General features: G+C 43.3%; 1 protein-coding gene across 1 annotated transcript; it reads left to right on the top strand.

Moving 5' to 3' along the window:
* Positions 1–866: 866 nt before the first annotated feature.
* LRRC63 (leucine rich repeat containing 63) lies at positions 867–16,590 on the top strand. The gene is made up of 10 exons (XM_088665532.1): positions 867–1,091; positions 4,342–4,456; positions 5,313–5,798; positions 9,271–9,384; positions 11,793–11,986; positions 13,227–13,325; positions 13,750–13,886; positions 14,473–14,556; positions 14,930–15,169; positions 15,964–16,590. The coding sequence occupies exons 1-10, from the start codon at positions 1,017–1,019 to the stop codon at positions 16,196–16,198; spliced, it is 1,779 nt and encodes a 592-aa protein (XP_088521658.1). The 5' UTR covers positions 867–1,016; the 3' UTR covers positions 16,199–16,590.
* The last annotated feature ends 1,121 nt before the right edge of the window (positions 16,591–17,711 follow it).

The raw sequence follows: 17,711 nt of genomic DNA, 5'->3' as shown, positions 1-17,711 counted from the left end.
CTTGGCTGTGCATTTATTTACACACACACACACACACACACACACACACACACACACACTCCTGTCATGCATGATTCATTCCCAGACTGAAATGAAGAAGGAAGATAGATCTCAGGGTGTGGGAGAGGCTGGGTATAAATAAATGCAATTAGCCTTGTTCAAATGTTATGTTGGGTTAAAGCATATGAGTAAGGGAACTTTGAAGCTGAAGTTTCACTCTAGCTGCTATTGTGTTGGCTGCTGTCCCTCTGGAATGGGAATGAGCTTTCAGTCCGGCTAATTTGTTGGAATAAATGCAAGTTTCTTTAAATACTTAAGGAATAAACTCATGAGACGCGAACCAGATTGAAGTTTTTCAGAAGTGATATTTAAAACTATGTTATCATCCAGCCTTGTAAATGAACCCACAAAAACTACTACCCTGGGAGCGGCGGGAGCGGTTGGCAGAGAAGGGATAGCGTATTCTGTCCTCCTGCAGCAAACCACTGCATTTCTATAGCAGACACAAAGGAAGAATTGAGCTCTGCCGCACCTTCACCAGTAGGGTTGGACAAACCTGCCAAAAAGTTCAATTTTTCCCGACTGTAAGTTCAGTTTTCTACACCAGATGGCAATTTATTTATTTATTTTGTTAAAGGCCAGTGGCAGTTGTGCTTACTATGGAAGGCTGTGGCTTCTTGTGAGAAACATGCTCCCCTCTGCCATAGTTTGTCACTCCTACAAATTGTACTGGCTGTTGGCTTCGCTTACCCAGTCCCTCATTCTCTGTATCTTGCCTTCTCTGTACCACAGGTTGTCAGAGTTTGAGCCAGTGGCCCCGTCAGATCTCTTGACTGCTAATGAACCCCAGCTGTGCCATCTCTTACATGTAGTGGCAAACCATTCCTCAGCAGAGGATGGTTCCTCCCTCAATCGTATTGTTCCCTCCCCTTGTAGTCCTTTGTAGAATGGAATGGTCATTCTCTAGCCAATCAGAAGGCAGCTCCCACCATGTTTGTTAGGACTCGTCTCCAAGGATGCCAAGCGACCTTCCTCAGGTGGTATCTCTGACAGGTCCAGTGAGTCCAGCAAAACATCTATGTCTTGGCCATCATAGGAAAAATATAAATGGCAGCTGAGAGGTCATTAACAAGTTATTAATTACATGAGCAGCTGTGTAAGTTACTATCTTACAGTTGGAAAAGCTTGAAACAGACTAGTTCATAGCTGCCAAGTTATCCCTTTTTTTAAGGGATTTTCCCTTATGCTGAATAGGCTTCCTCGCGAGAAAAGGGAAAACTTGGCAGCTATGGACTAGTTGTACAGGCTTCCTAAGGCAAGGTAGCATTATGAGGCAGTTTTCTGCCAGCTGTAGGCTGATGCACAATATAAACTTAGGACAAATTATCATGAGTTGACTGACACATTGATTGACTACCATGCACAATTAAAAAAATGAAAATTTGTAACCAAATTGATTATTCGGAATATCAGCCTGCCAAGTAGCCTTTACAGAGCCTGAATGGTGAACTTATGGCCTTTCAGATGCCATTGGACTACCTAATCTCTGGCCACTGGTTATGCTTGCTGAGGCTGCTGGGAGTTGAAGTCCATTAGCAGCTGAAGAACCGCAGGTTATATATCGCTGTTTTACAGAGACACACTAAACATAATGAACCTACTAGGCATATCCAAATGTACAGATGTACAGAAGTGTTTCTCAGCAGAACTGCCTCAAAACTTGAATGGATTTTATTCGGATGGGTATGTGCTCTGAAATAGGTGGATATATAAAAGCTAACCTGCACTTAGCATCTGTGATGAGCTGCTAATTTGAGCAATAGGGAATCTAGAGTCGTCTCCAAAAATATGCAAACATTACAATCTTCTCACTGCAAAACCTGCATTGCAAACACAAGCCGCAGAAGGACCAGCTGTGACAATCAGCCCATTTCATTTTCAAATTACGTCCTTTGTTCCATTAATTCATCCTGAACTCTGGGAGCTAAGGATATATAATGTGCAGTATGGAGAGCCCCTACATATCAGTAGTTGTGGAAGGGGCTTCCAGATGGGATGGAGTAGTTTGCAGACAGAAAAGCTCCCGCCCTCTTCCCTCCCCTCTTTTTATGAACAGAAATTAAGCCGTGGCAAAAAGGGTACCTCTACTCTGGAAGAATTTGACTGCCTCATACTGACACTGCAGTAGTAGTAGTATTAGGTTCCGGTTTCCGCCGGCAGGAATGGCGGACCTGTTTTCCATCCCTCTGACCTTCGTAAGGAATTTGGCGGTTGCTAGGGGAGTAAATGGCAACCCCCTACCCTCTCCGGGGGTTACGGAGAGGGGCCGCTGGCCCGCGATGCCCCCAGACCCACTCCGACTGTTTATGGAGTGGGGGGAGCTTGGGCTGAAAAGCACTTACGAGGGCCAGGACTCCTGGACGCTAATCTGCATGGCGGGTATTTCCATGGTTAAAGAAGATAATTAGGCTTAAAACTATGGACATACTTCAGAAGGAGGGGAAGAAGTGCTGTTTACTGCTGAGAAATTTATGCTGCTGAGGGAGAGGAGTCAAAGGCTGTATATCATCTGGAAGAAGGATTGATGGGGACGGAGCGATAAGGGAATTGAGTTTTTTTTTATTTTTCTTCATATGAGTTACTTCGTACCTTCCCAGACGCGATGTCCTGGCTTGTTTGGAGTGAAAGAGAAGCAAAAGACTGTGTGAGTTGAACTTTATAAACTGTTGTTACTGAGCATATTTTTTAAAGATGTGGAGTTGCCGATGAGAAAAGCCCCCCCCCCTAGTCGGACGGAAGGAGTCCTGGACGCGTTCGGAGGATTTATGAGCTGTGACGCACTTTGAATTGGAGCAGCGACCTGAAGCTAAGTTCAGCTATAGGGCAAGGAGATCCATTAATTTACCAAGAGTTTATGGTTTGATGTTTGGGTCTTCTGCCTGGAAAAGTGTAAATTTCATAAAGATTGTTAATCTTCATGGCTATGAGAGAAAACGAAAGTGATTTGAGTTTTTTAAGATGGCGCTGCTTCGACGCAACAGGGAGCTCCAGACTAAGAAGATTTATGGGGAGGCTGGTCTGATTAACCCACACAGGAGAAAGAACATTTGTGAAACCTTGTTTGATATTTATCTCAGCAGCTGGGAAACAATCGGTTGAAAGTGGAAAACATCTATGTGACTGTAAGGGGAAGATCTGGATTATTATGAACTTGGAGGACGATTTGAACTTTAGAAAAAAGACGGCAGTGGACGGTTGCGAGGAATCCCCAATTTCTTGAAGCATGGGAACCCAAATAAAAAATTCTCTAGACGATTTGGCATAACATTCGGTTTGATTGATATATATATGTGTATAATTTGAAATAATGAATGTGATATAATGTGATATAATTGGTTTTAATTGGAAAATTAATAAAAATATTTTTTTTAAAAAAAAACAGTAGTAGTAGTATTAGTAGTAGTAGTAATTTTTATTTATACCCAGCCGTCCCCGGCCAGGACCAGGCTCAGGGCAGCTAACATAACAACACGCAATACATTAAAAACACAAAATCAAACAATGGAGTAAAATACAGCTTAAAATCAAATTAAGATCAGAATAAAATCAGATGGCAACCCACGAATTATAACTATAGGAGTTAGCAACATTAAGTACTCACCAGGCCCCAACTCTTCCCATTTATGTAACTCACACGCCTACAATGAGACGTGCAACTGCTCCAAGGATTCTTTTTAAAAAAAGAAGTCAACAAGTTTGCAGCTGCAGTTCAAAGCATTGAACAATGTATTTGTCAATGTAACATCCATGCTGCATGCACTGGGGTTACTTCCAAAGGATAGACTGGTTGTTCACACTGGGAGAATGAAATTGGGGGACATATCCTGTCAGTTCAGGGTGGAGGAATGAAAACACCAGTGGCACATCTGGCTGTTAACCAGAAGTTCAAGTCCACTCAGGGGCGGCTGTGGGCCGGGTCCCTTCCAACTCTAATGTTTGATGATTTTACATTCTCTCACACAGAGAGAAGGGGGTGGGGGTGGAAAATCAATTATTTTAAACCAATCTAAAGTTTCACCCCAAATTTTCTGTGTAAGCGCCGCAGGGATGTGGATGCAGCTGCGTCAAAGAGTGCATAGCAGATAGCTGATGCTAAGTTTTTTTTAAAAAAAAAATAATTACTATAATTTGGTGCTAGGTTGAAAGTTGTGGACGTGTCCTATAAGGAAGAAAATTTGGAGCGGTACTGAGTCCTGAGTACAGAATGTTTGAAGAAAACTAAGCTTCTGAGTCTCTGCGTTCTCATTTTTAAGAACAAAGTACACTCATGTTTCTCACGCAGTTTTACAACAGGATTATAAATCCAGGTCCATGTCTGGACCTAAGCTGCTTCGGAGACCTTTGTCCCCAAAGGGGAAGACTGAACGGACAGGACCAAGCAGAAAAGGCCATAAAGGTAATGTGGCACAATGGGTAATCTGGGATTGGGCATAACATTGATTAATCATGGTCTAGTCAATGACTTACAACTTGAAACTTGGGCAGTGCTCTCCTAGGCATCTATGCTAATAATTAGTCCTCTGTGATCAGTGTGGCTTATTCCTTAGTATGGAGGGAGGGGTGTCGGAGAAGAGTTCTCCCACCACTACAGTGCCTTCTCCCCAAAAATATTCAAGGAAGGCACAAAGCACATACCGCTCAACTGTCCCGATTCAAGTGGGACATCCCGGAATTACAGAAGCCATCCCTGGAATGGCTGGAAGGTCCCATTTTTTGGGTTCAGCAGCACTCTGGTGCAAGTTAGCGGGCTCCTGCCAGAGCAATGAACCCAAGAGGGCTCATTTTTTGGTCTCATGCCAGAGCGCTGGACAAAAACAGATATGTTTGTTTTCTGGTCCCAAGCCTGCTGGCTCCCGTGACAGCTTGGGACCAAAAAACCTAAGTGCCCCAATTTGGATCAGCCGGTTGTTGGAGGGTATAAAAGCAGGACTGAAGAGAGTAGCTTGAACCCTGAAAGAGGCCTAAAGGGTTGCATTTGGTCCCTGAGCCTGATATTCCCTATCTACTCTTTAACCCAGCACCCAGAGGGTATCATTTTCTGGTTTGCCTCAGGCAGCAAAATGTCTTGGGCCAGCCCTTCTTTTCATTTCTTCAAAAGGCATTGCAATTTATTGTTTTTTTCTGTGTTTAATAAGGAAGCAAAATTCACTCTCCACAACCAAGGCTGAGTTAATTCTATTTAGGAAACATTAGTTTGCACTTTAAATAGCCCGACTCTTCTTTTTGTGTATAAATGTCATATTTCATTATAGGTGCTTGTGAGGAAGATACAAAATTCAGAGGAAAACATGGCACTGATTATGGCCAGCTTCATTTACCTGAGAAGAGCCAAGCAATTTCTTCGAGTTTTCCAGACTTTGGTTCTGAAATCCAAGTTCCAGCTAATATTGAGAGAACCTTTGATATTCCTTCATACCCTAGTGGTCCTCCTAGTTTCCCATTGCATAAACGCCGTGTACCTTTAAGGATGCAAATGCCATTTCTAAGAGATTACCGGCTGCTTTTACAAAGAGATTTTGTACTGAAAGGTCCGGCTATAGTCGCTACTATTCAAGTAAAATGCTTGGACATTGAAACTACAAGGCCAATTATTTCTCGCCTTAACTATGAAGTACTCACGAGTGAGCTGATTGCTAGGGAAACGAGAGGCCCAAGTGAAGTCCATACTATACTGTTTTCAAATGAAGATCTGCCTCTTCCTGAACCACCAAGAAAATCTGAGAGACAAATGGAATTAGGTACAGTACTGTATGCTACAGTTTTATGAATTCTGGCTTGTTTCACACACTGTATTTCTGCATATTCTTTCTTTGCTGTTTTCAATTAATGCCCAAATGTCTGTTTCTGTTCTCCATTGCATACCGGTAGCTGAAAATTTGATTGGCAACACTGAATTTTACTCAAAGAGAATGTCAGAATTGATATTTCTTTTAAAGTGAAAAAGAAAACTCTGCACATGTTCACACTTATGTTGGATTTGATCAGGGCTTTCAGGGTCTTCAAATCTCCCACTTAGTCTTCCTATACATACAGTACTGTATATTTTCCCCCTGTTTAAATCTTTCCCACACACCATTCAGACTTCATTTTAGCACAAATCTCTGCTGTTTTTCTGCATGGTAATGAACGATACAAGCTTGTTGTAGTAATGAAAATTCTAATCAATTAGATTTTTTTTTTTTTAAAAAAAAAATCATTCCAGTAGCACCTTAGATACCAACTAAGTTTGTCATTGGTATGAGCTTTCGTGTGCATGCACACTTCTTCATGCACACGAAAGCTCATATCAATGACAAACTTAGTTGGTCTCTAAGGTGCTACTGGAAGGAATATTTTTATTTTGTTTCGACTACGGCAGACCAACACGGCTAACTCTAATCAATTAGGTGTGTAAGAAATCTTCTATGTGGAGATTTCTTACAGTGCAGTCCTAGGGAGGCTGGAAAGTAAATCCCATTAGGTTAAAAATGTGACTCTCTTGGAATGGCCCAAAAGCGAACATCTTAAAGTAATCATAGGTTGTATGAGGTCTGTTTAATTGTAAATCAACATTTTTTGCGACTATAGCATGCACTTTCGTAAAAGAATGGTGTAACGTGCCAGGAGAAAACTTTATTTTAGGATCGGTGATGTAAATCAGTTGTGAAAAGGAAGCAGAGATAGTTTCACACCTCTGAAAACCCTTGGAAGAACCTCCACCAGCAATAAACCAGGCCAGGTTGGAGGTCATGCCTCTCCTCAAAGTGTGCAGAGATAAAGCAGAAATGCGGAACAGAAGGCATGCCAGGACTTTTAGCTGCACAGTGGAACTTCCCCACCTCTTCTCCTGTCCCCATGTGACCCATAAATCTGCTTGATGGGGAATTGGAAAGAGAACTGAGAGCAGCCAGAGAGCAAAGAGGAGAAGATAAATTGTCAGGACGCATTCTGTCCTGCTTGGAAAATGAGCTGTTGAAGGGGGTAGAGATAAGAGGGTGCTGCCCTTTAAGGTAGCATCGAAAGAAAGGGGGGAGCTCACACTTATAGCAAATAGGAAAGGAACAAAAAAATTAGATACAGGTAGGTAGCCGTGTTGGTCTGCCGTAGTTGAAACAAAATAAAAATATTCCTTCCACTAGCACCTTAGAGACCAACTAAGTTTGTTATTGGTATGAGCTTTCATGTGCATGCACACGTATCTGAAGAAGTGTGCATGCACACGAAAGCTCATACCAATAATAAACTTAAAGGTAAAGGTAAAGGGGCCCCTGACCATTAGGTCCAGTCGCAGACGATTCTGGGGTTGTGGTGCTCATTTTACCAGGGCTGGCTCTAGGTAGACCCCCGGTGGCGCGGTGAACCAGGGCGCCGGGCAGGCAGGCAGGGCGCCGGAGCGATCTCCGCCCCTCTGCACCAGGGCGCGCGAACTGTTCGAGACGGCCCTGCATTTCGCTCTATAGCCAAGGGATCCGGCGTTTGTCCACAGACAGTTTTTCCGAGTCATGTGGCCAGCATGACTAAACCGCTTCTGGCAAAACCAGAGCAGCGCATGGAAACGCCGTTTACCTTCCCACTGAAGCGGTACCTATTTATCTACTTGCACTTGGACGTGCTTTCAAACTGCTAGGTTGGCAGGAGCAGGGACAGAACAATGGGAGCTCACCACATCGCGGGGATTCGAACCGCCGACCTTCTGATCGGCAAGCCCTAGGCTCTGTGGTTTAGACCACAGCGCCACCCGCGTCCCCCTAATAACAAACTTAGTTGGTCTCTAAGGTGCTAATGGAAGAAAAAAAATTAAGAGACATTGGAATCAGAGTCTGTGGGGACGGGGAGACCTAGTAGCAAGTCTGTATCAAGTTTGGTGGAACAGAAGGATGTAAGGAAAGTAGGGGTGGGAATCAGTATGAAGGGAGGGGGTTATTGTTTTCTTGGTTTGATTTACTTATTTACTTCTTTTTATCCTGTATTTTATTCTTATATCCTTGAGCTCTTATGATGATGGGCAGTATATAAATCTAATTAATAATAATACCAAAAATAATAGATAATAAGGGTGTCTGAGTTCTTGTAGCAACTGTTCCACTGAAGTACAGTAAATGTATTAGTGCTCTGAGGATTCTCTGCAAACAGCCAATGTAATATTAGGCTGGATCTACACAGAGTTAAACCACAGAGCCTAGGGCTTGCCGATCAGAAGGTCGGCGGTTTGAATCCCTGCGATGGGGTGAGCTCCCGTGCCTCGGTCCCAGCTCCTGCCAACCTACCAGTTCGAAAACACGTAAAAGTGCAAGAAGATAAATAGGTACCGCTACAGTGGGAAGGTAAACGGCATTTCTGTGCGCTGCTCTGGTTCTCCAGAAGCGGATTTGTCATGCTGGCCACATGACCTGGAAGCTGTATGCCGGCTCCCTCGGCCAATAATGTGAGATGAGCGCCACAACCCCAGAGTCAGTCACGACTGGACCTAATGGTCAGGGGTCCCTTTACCTTTACACAGATATAAAAATGCTGTGGAAATGCTTTTAAAACAAACAAACCACATTATATATATATATGGAATTTGCCATTAGCTCTTCTGCGCCATCTAGTGTCACATTTGTATAATGCACTTAAAATGCACTTACAGTAAAACATTATATTTGCAGCTATATAGGAGCTTCCTGCAGCCAATAGGAAGCCCCGCCAGTGCCGCAGAAGTGAGTCCCCAAGCCGTGCTGGTTTAGCGCAGGGCTCGGGGGGGGGGCTCGGGGCCACTTAAACAATCCCCACAGGCTGTATCTGGCCTGCGGACCTTAGTTTGCTGACCTCTGGTTTAATGGGTGGCGTAATAATAATAATAATAATAATAATAATGGAACAGGATGTCCCTGTTTTCATTGGAGGAATGTTGGAGGATATGGGATTCAGCTTAGGAACTCCCATTAGCAGAAACCTTGGACAAGGGCTTCCCCTTGCCCCATAATGGACTTTGCCCCCCCTCCCCTCAAGCTTCCTAAAGATAAACCCCAGTACAGCATGTGGTAGGGGGGGATCACTCCATGTGGCAACCAGACAGAACATTTGTAATAGTGCAACACTGAAGTCCACCCCCAAGTGTTTTAAAAGCCTAAACCACAACCAACAACACACACATCCCAAGAGACATTGCTGTTTTGCAAGGGAAGATCTGAAGATATTTATCTCCATATAAACAGAATCCACTCTAACTTGACTCATGATGTTTTTCAGAAAGGTTACTGGAGGAGAGACTGGCGGACAGACTGGCTCTCCCTGCAGAAGAAAAAGAATCGCTCATTGAGGACGAAAAAGACAGGAAAAAAAAGAAAAGAGTGACTTATGCAGGTAGAAACCATATATATATATACTCTCTCTGTGTGTGTCTCCTTTAAAAAGAACTGTTACTGATATTCACCTGAAAGCCTTGATGTAGCACACACACAGATATAAAATAAGGTAATAAACAAGCTTTACTGGAAACAGTCGATGATAGAAGTGATCAGTGAGCTGTCTTAATCAAATTTTAAACATCATGACAATTCACTAGTTCAGAATCTACAAGCATTTTATTAAAGGTTGCGGCAGCTGCTGCAAACAAGACAGAGTTATATGCCATCTAGCAAATAAGCTACTTTCAAATATATGCTGTGTGCCCTTGCATTCTTCAGTAATGTGAGATGCAGATATTTAATTTGGGGGTGAATATTCTGGGCAATCCAATTAGTAGGGAAGTAAACTTTCCATCACAAGCCCTCTGTAAAGACACAATACTTTTTTTCTACTAAGCCCGGGCATCCACAACCATACTCGTCACCTTACGCTATGCATATTTATTTCATAAAATGTAGCATACACAATTGTATTAATGAAATAAATCATGAGCTTTATGTCGCTAAAGCAGAAAATAATGAGGTTTGGTAAGAAAGTAAGTTTTCCATATATTTCAGTTCCTTTCCAAATTTCCACATGTTTTTCCCCTGAGGGGAAACCCAGGGTGAGAACAATGGCTTCAAAATGCCCAGAATTTGTGCATCTCTAATTCAGTCTCTCACATGATTAGGAAATCACACCTTGGCCACTTTTCCCTTGCCTGGTGCTGCTGTGCCCCACTTGTTGAAGTGGAAGATCTGCTATAAATCCTGCAGGGAGTCTCATATGTAGAGCAGGCTCCCTGCTTCAGATCCTCCGCCCCAATAGACTGACAGTGGCAGAACCAAGCATTGAGGACATGATGGAGTAGTGCACAAGTCTAATCGAGACTGAACCCCAAAACATGCCTTACCGTTTAGTCAATGCTGTACATACTTCTACATCTCATGAATGGGATGTTAGCACATACATTGCTTTGCAGCTGATTAGTACCAAATGTCACACTTCTGATAGCATAAACAGAAGCTGGTCAGCCCAGTCAGCTAGTCTTTTTGGCAGACCCAGGCATTCCTAAACTGTGCGCTGGATTACTAAGAGATCAGCCTGTTATCAGGGGTGGGTTAAGGAAAAAAAAGCTTGAAGTGAAGAAGTGGCAAAGACCATTATGAGAGGAGAAGAGTTGGGTTCAACTAAGTCCTATTCAGAGTAGACCTGTTGAAATTAATGGACGGAAGTTAGACATGTCCATTAACTTCAGTGAATCTGCTCTCAGCAGGGCTAGTGTTGAATATCACCCAAAATGATTTAATCTGTGCTATATATAGGACTGTAACATGCTATGACTGAAAGCTGGAGGAGCAAATGACATAATGTGAAATATTTTGGGGGGAGCATTTGTTATCTCTTATGCTATCTAATACTTGTTATATTGTTCACAATTTATATTTTAATTGTTGTCCTTGTTGGTACCTTAAAGCAGCAGCAGCCAGATGTTGTTAGGGTGCAATTCCAGTCATCCTGGACAATTGGCCATGGTGATGGGATGTGTACTCCTACCAGAACAGCTGCTTTAAAGAGATGCTACTGTCCTTCTCACTTAACAACCTGCACAATGTTTATTGCATTCTCTTTTTTTCAATTGAATTTGTATACCAAATTACAATCTTGATTCACTGAATATCAGATGATTTTTAAATACCCCAACCATAACGAAGATTGAGAAGCTAGAGCAGGGTCACCAACCTAAGGCCCATGGGCCGGAAGCGGTCCGCGGAGGTCATTTGACCGGCTCATGATCCGCCCCTGAACCGAGCTGCCCGCTTGCACGCTGTGCTAAACCAGCGCAGTCCAGCATGGGGACTCGCTTCCGCAGCACCTAAAATCGTGTCTGCGCAGATGCAGATGCCAAAAATTCTGCGCGTGCACGATCCAGCTCACAGAGGGATCTCCACCGGACTGATCCGGCCCAGGCAAGATAAACCTTGCTGACCCCTGAGCTAGAGGGTTATGGGAAGATCACTCCCTGTCAATATGTTCCAAGAAGGTAAACGAATCTGCATCAGAATTCTGAGATTTAGCCTTTCCTTAGACCACACGTGTGTGTGTCTGGTCAAGTGTTTTGACAAAGCGGTGTTTCAGACATTGCTGAACCATGTCTCACACATTAAAGTGTAAGGAGACTTTCAATAATGGTCAATAACTAATCTGGCAGCCACTAGTAACATTAAGGCTATGTTTTTGCACATGACGGAGGGGTTGACATCGTTAACTAAAGAGAAAAGACCCAAAGACGAGCCAGAAACATGTTTTGTCCAGTGATATTTGATATTAAACATCCAGGACTAAAATTGGTTAACCATTTTGCATTCCCACCACATATGCAGGAGCGAGATTTATTCCAGATCTAGAAACTGAGCTGGATTATGAACCTGAGCTGGATTATGATGACACACTTATCTCCGGTATGGGAAGCGAGCCGAAATTAAATCTAGAAGAGGAGGAGACTGAATCGATGTCAGCAGCTTACATGGCAGTACTCTCTTGCCTAATGAATAGAAGAACTGGGCTTAGTCTTAAGGTAATTTCCCTAAAAGTATGGCTGTGTTGCCTTTGACAGTCTTTTCTCTGAGGCACTTACTGGGCCCTCCAGTGGGATTTCCATTTTATAATGATAACAGTCCAAGAGAAGTTAAGCCAAAGGTCACCTTGGGAGCTCTATGGTACACTTCCCAATCAACCACAAACCACCACAGTTCTCTTATAGGCTACACAGAGCTACAGAGTGATTTGTAAGACTTCTTTACCCTGTTCTTTATAGAAAGACTGACAGTAAAAGTGCTGTTCACACAGCACTCCCAAGTCTGTAGAGCGGGGGGGGGGACCTGGTGCAGTCCAGATGTTGCCGAACTCCAGATCCCATCAGTCCTGCCAAAAAGATCAGTGCTCAGGGAAGAAGGGAGCTGTAGTCCAACAATATTTGGAGGGCTAAATGGTCCCCATCCCAATCGTAGAAACTGATTAAAGTAGTGCTTGCGGGACTATGGATGCCTGTCTTATCTCTGAAACCACTTTTACATTCAATACATTCAGTAACAGGGTTGGCCCTATGAGAGTAGTCTTATGTGCATGATCACATCGTCAGTTTGAACATGGTTTCCACAGATCAGGAAGGTCTAATCCCAGGTAGGTACTACATCCACAGGCTGCATTCCAGCATATCTTTTAAAGCATAAAGGTAAAGGTACTCCTGACCATTGGCTCCAGTCGCGGACGACTCTGGGGTTGCAGTGCTCATCTCGCTCTATAGGCCGAGGGAGCTGGCGTTTGTCCGCAGACAGCTTCCAGGTCATGTGGCCAGCATGACTAAGCCGCTTCTGGCAAAACCAGAGCAGTGCACAGAAACGCCGTTTACCTTCCCGCCAGAGCGGTACCTATTTATCTACTTGCACTTGACGTGCTTTCAAACTGCTAGGTGGGCAGGAGTTGGGACCGAACAGCGGGAGCTCAGCCCATCGCGGGGATTCGAACTGCCAACCTTCCGATCCGGAAGCCCTAGGCTCTGTGGTTTAGACCACAGCGCCACCCACGTCCCCTTCTTTTAAAGCTTAGGTGTATATTATTTCAAATCGAATATGCTGCAGATACCTCCAAAACTGTTTCATCCAATGTATGGAGCGATTTCCAGGGATAGAAATAGTCATGTATTAGCCTGTTCCCTGTTGCTGCTGTAAGAAAGTAGTTCTTTCTTACAGCAGGTTATTTATAGAAAATATAAATCTCATGTGGGTTCCCCCCCCCTTTCTATGTTTTCTCTGTAGGCATTTTTTCTGTTTCAACTTCCAGACCTCTCACCTTTGGCCAGCTTTTTACTGTACCTTAACCTGTCATTTAACTACCTGTACTTCTTTCCTACAGAGGTAAGTGTGACTGTGGGACATAACAAACAAACAAACAAAATCCTGCCTTGTTTTTATGCAAGTAGTTGGGAAGACGTGGCTCCATGCATTATGCGGTGGTTTGACGGAAGATGGCAGCTATCTGAGAGGGTTCTAATCCCATCTTGGCTCATTTTCTGGCAGCAGCAGGAGAGAAGCTATGCACCTTCAATTTTATCAACATGCACCAGCATACTGAGCGTTCACAAAGAACCATAGTTTATTTGTGACATGCAACCCAAGGTTACTTATCTTTCCTCCTAAGTTGTTTGTTCCCCAGTCACTCTTCAAGTCTCTCAACACCTTTGCCCTCCACTTGGAAGATCAAGCACCCAGTCTTGGCTTTGTCCCCAGTTTTCTTCATTTTATTACATTTGCCCATTCAATTTTCTTTTTGATCCCACAGGTATTTTATCTTAAACACTTAGAAGTGCTAAAGCTCCGAAACAACCCCATCAAATTCATCCCAGAAGATATCTGCCGAATGAAGAATATTAAATTACTGGTTATGTCCTTCAATTTGCTGACTACTCTTCCAGCTGGGTACAGTAGTAGTGCTTTTAATATTACAAAAGCACAAAAATCACCTGAAAAATACAACGGTGTGATTCATAAACACCAGTACACTTAGGGCACTCTGTGACATCACAGAGACTACTCCAGTAATTTTAGAACTCTGTGGTCCTTAACCCCTTCACATACTAACTCGCATTTGACTGCAAATCTCCTACACTAAAGTCCACTTCTTCACATGTAACCACTTACATTAGAGTCTATTTGCACTTGATGAAGTAGACAACCGTCCACAAAAGCTTTCGCCATAACAAAATTATTGGAGATGCCAACAGTCTCTTTGCTTTTATTTACCTCTCCCCCACTTAAAAAAAATAGCCCTGCCCATTCCTAGGAACTATAATCTTTATCACATTTTTTGTGTGTGCAAAACAACCCATCTTTTCAATAGTGACAAATTGGAGGACACACAAAGTAGTTTCTTGATTTGGTGAGGCTCTCTGTGGCAATTTTAGGCCTCCTGAATTACTCAGCACACACTAGCAGCTGAATAGGTGAGTGATGTGCTGGGTTTCATATGCCTTTGATGTGGTGTGTATTTGCTTTCTTTCTATAGGTTATTTTCATTGCCCAATCTGCAGGGCCTTGATGTTTCCTACAATGAACTTGAATTCATCCCTAATGAAATTGGAAAACTCAGGTATATATTTCAGTCTCCAACTGATTTCTACTGTTTTAGTGTCAACTGTCTGGGGTTTCCTGATCAGATTTTCAAAGCACAAACTCTTGTACCAGCTCTTATTGCAGTGGGCCACATTCCATTCTGAGCAAAGCTCTGGGGGCCACATTCCTGTGGTGAGCAGAGGCAGAATCAAAAGTGGGTAGAGCAACAAATGTGATTTTTTTTACCTTCGTACAGTAGGCTAGTTTTACCCTCACTCACACACCCATTGTCAGGGACTGGTTGGACTTAGAGGAATGTTGGAACCAGCTGGGGATGCCAACTGCTTGGTAAAGTTGATGAGACATATGTAAGTGACGTGTGGGATGTTTTTTGGTCTGTGATCGTTTAGAAACCTAACATATCTGAACGTAGAAGGGAATCTACTGTACGTCTTGCCTTGCGGGTTGCTGAAGCTCAAGCTGAGCTGCCTTAAGGTGGAAAACAACTTCTTGCACGCCTACTTCTGGGACGAAATCTGCCGCCTTGAGCCACAACGACTCACTGACATGGCTGCCTTTTGTTTTGCCAAACACAACCTTTGGAAAGTGTATCGGAAAATCCCAAGGGACATTCATGAGATCTTGCTCAAGTAAGTAAGGCGGGGACCTCCATCACCAACCACAGGTTTTAAGGAAAACTTTAGATGCAGTAGCAGTCAGTCCCCACCCTCTGCAATAACTATGTGACCAAAAAGGTTTCCTTGGGGATTCCCACAGCCCTGGGCTAGAATACCAGCCACTGGTCCAAAAAGGTTGGCATCCCCTGTATAAAGATAAGTGGGGGGCGGGTAAGGTACATGCAATGCCTTGAACAGGTGCGCCAACTCCATGGGGATGAGGCCTCTACAGCCCCCCACAATGTCTGCCAGGACAGGGCTCAGTCCCCCAAATCTTGAGGGGGCAGAGGAGACTTGGCGGAATGTCACCCTGGGCAGTGCAGAGTCAGAAGACTCCACGTGGTCCGGTGGGGCTTAGTGGGCAAATGTCGCATTGAGAGGAGGCCCGGTCAGCCTCTCCGAAAGCCACAGTCATAATGCATGCCACGTGCAACATGTGTGACGTCACATGCATGCTTGGCGGGCGCTACTCGGTGTTTCTGAATGTTCAAGACCATAGGCACAATCTAAATGCTACTTATTAATAAAAGTAGAATATTTCTAATGGGTTCCAAGCGCAAGCACTGCCTCTATAGGTAGACAACATGGTGCCTGCCACACGTTTTGTACTACAACTCCCATCACCCTTGACAGTTTGCCATGCTGGCTAGAGGCGCTAGGGTTGTGGCCCCACATTGGCCAGCCCTGCTGTACATTCTTTTCTCAGTAGGTTAAGTGTAAAGAACGCATAACATGTTTTCCCTCTCTCCCCCCCCCCCACATTTTAGCGTTAAAGTCTGCGATTGCTGCACAGGACCCTTGTATGGAAAAGGCCTTCAGTTCCCTCGCATTTTTAGGAACGTCTATGGGCTTAGCCTTCCTTATCTTTTTAGTGCCTGCTCGCCAACCTGCTATTCGAATTACATTGCTGAAGCTGCTGAAGCTGCTGCAGCTGCTGAAACTGCTGAAGCTGCTGCAACTGCTACAGATGCTGCAGCTACAGATGCTGCAGTCACAACGTGATAGATATCAATTTTTTAACTGACTGAAGCTGAACAGGCAGTTTGTCAAATAAAGTGCCAAGCACTGCACTATACACAGGTCCGTGTCCTGGCCAGATGATTCCTTTTTTTATATAATTGTTTATACAGTTTTCCATTTCCATTTACACCTTATACTTCATACAGTATTTTTGTATCACATTTTCCCATGTAAACTTCCCAACTTATCCCTTACCAGCATTCTAGGCTTTCAAGATTTGGCTGCAACTCATTTAGTTCCTCCCTACTATACTCCTATCCTTTTTTCTTCTTTTTCTCTTTTTAGTAATTGTTGTTCAAAAATTCATCCCTATTTGCAAAACAGTTTTAATGTCACATCTTTTTAAATATTCACTAAGATATTCCCACTCACCCTTTATTTTCCTCTCATCCAAATTTCTTATTTTAGCTGTCATAGTCGCAAGCTCTGAAAATTCTATCAACTTGTACAGCCATTGATCTTTTGTTGGGATGACCTCTTCTTTCCATTTTTTTGCGTAATCTATTCCTGCAGTTGCTGTTGCATATAAAAACAGATTATGAGCTTCCTTTGGTAGCTCATCACCTATAAAAGCCAATAAAAATGCTTCAGGGGTTTTGGGAAATTCATATATCATATCCCAGTAATTTTTTGCCCGTTTGTGATGCCACCACATGTGTATTGACGATCCTTCCATTTCTGAACTTGCCTGATGATTCCAATGTGGCTGCTTTGAATGCAAAAATTAGTTACAGGATAGCCTGTACTATATATTTCTGCACTAATGTTTCCAGTAAAAACTGAGGGCTGTAGTAGTCAGGGTTTGTTAGTCACCATATTTTGCTTCATAATCCTGATAAATATTTACACTGGATACAGAGTGCTTTGCAGTTCCATCATTAATGAAGGACACCATATCTACGTTTTTAACATCCTGATTCAGAGTACAATGGGGTAGTGAAAAAAGGCTAAGAAGCTTACATTATGTGTCTAACATAAGCTCAGTTTAGTGGAAGGACAGGTGTAAATAAAAATGAATAAAGTTGAATGGTGCACAATAAAACTAAGTGACATGTATTCAAATTATTGTTCAATGGCATTATTTTGCAGCTACCTTTAAACAAACTAAACTATGGGCAGCCAGCAGCTCTCTCACATGTATATACATAGAATCATAAAATCGTAGAGTTAGAAGGGACCTCAAGGGTCAATTGCTCCAATGCCCTGCAATGCACAAATCTCAACACGCAGTCCCCCATCCAGTTGGAAACCATACCACACCCTGCTTAGCTTTGCAAATGCTGTACCAGGGCATAGCTGTTTGTGTGCTGTCAGTGGGTATACTGAAGATTACTTATTGTAGGATGACTATGATAGGACATCATGTATACGCAGCCCAGGATGAAGACATTACTGCAGCTGGGGCAACCACATATTTGAAACGGCAGTGGAGAAAGGGAGGGTAGAATTAGGAGGGGAGGTTAAGGCACTCCTATCCTCACTACTTTATTCACTC

The sequence above is a fragment of the Zootoca vivipara genome, chromosome 3, assembly GCF_965207765.1.
Source record: "Zootoca vivipara chromosome 3, rZooViv2.hap1.1, whole genome shotgun sequence".
In the NCBI taxonomy this organism is placed as follows: Eukaryota; Metazoa; Chordata; class Lepidosauria; order Squamata; family Lacertidae; genus Zootoca; species Zootoca vivipara.
Note: the sequence above shows the minus strand (reverse complement) of the source record. Positions and strands in the feature narration are given on the sequence as shown.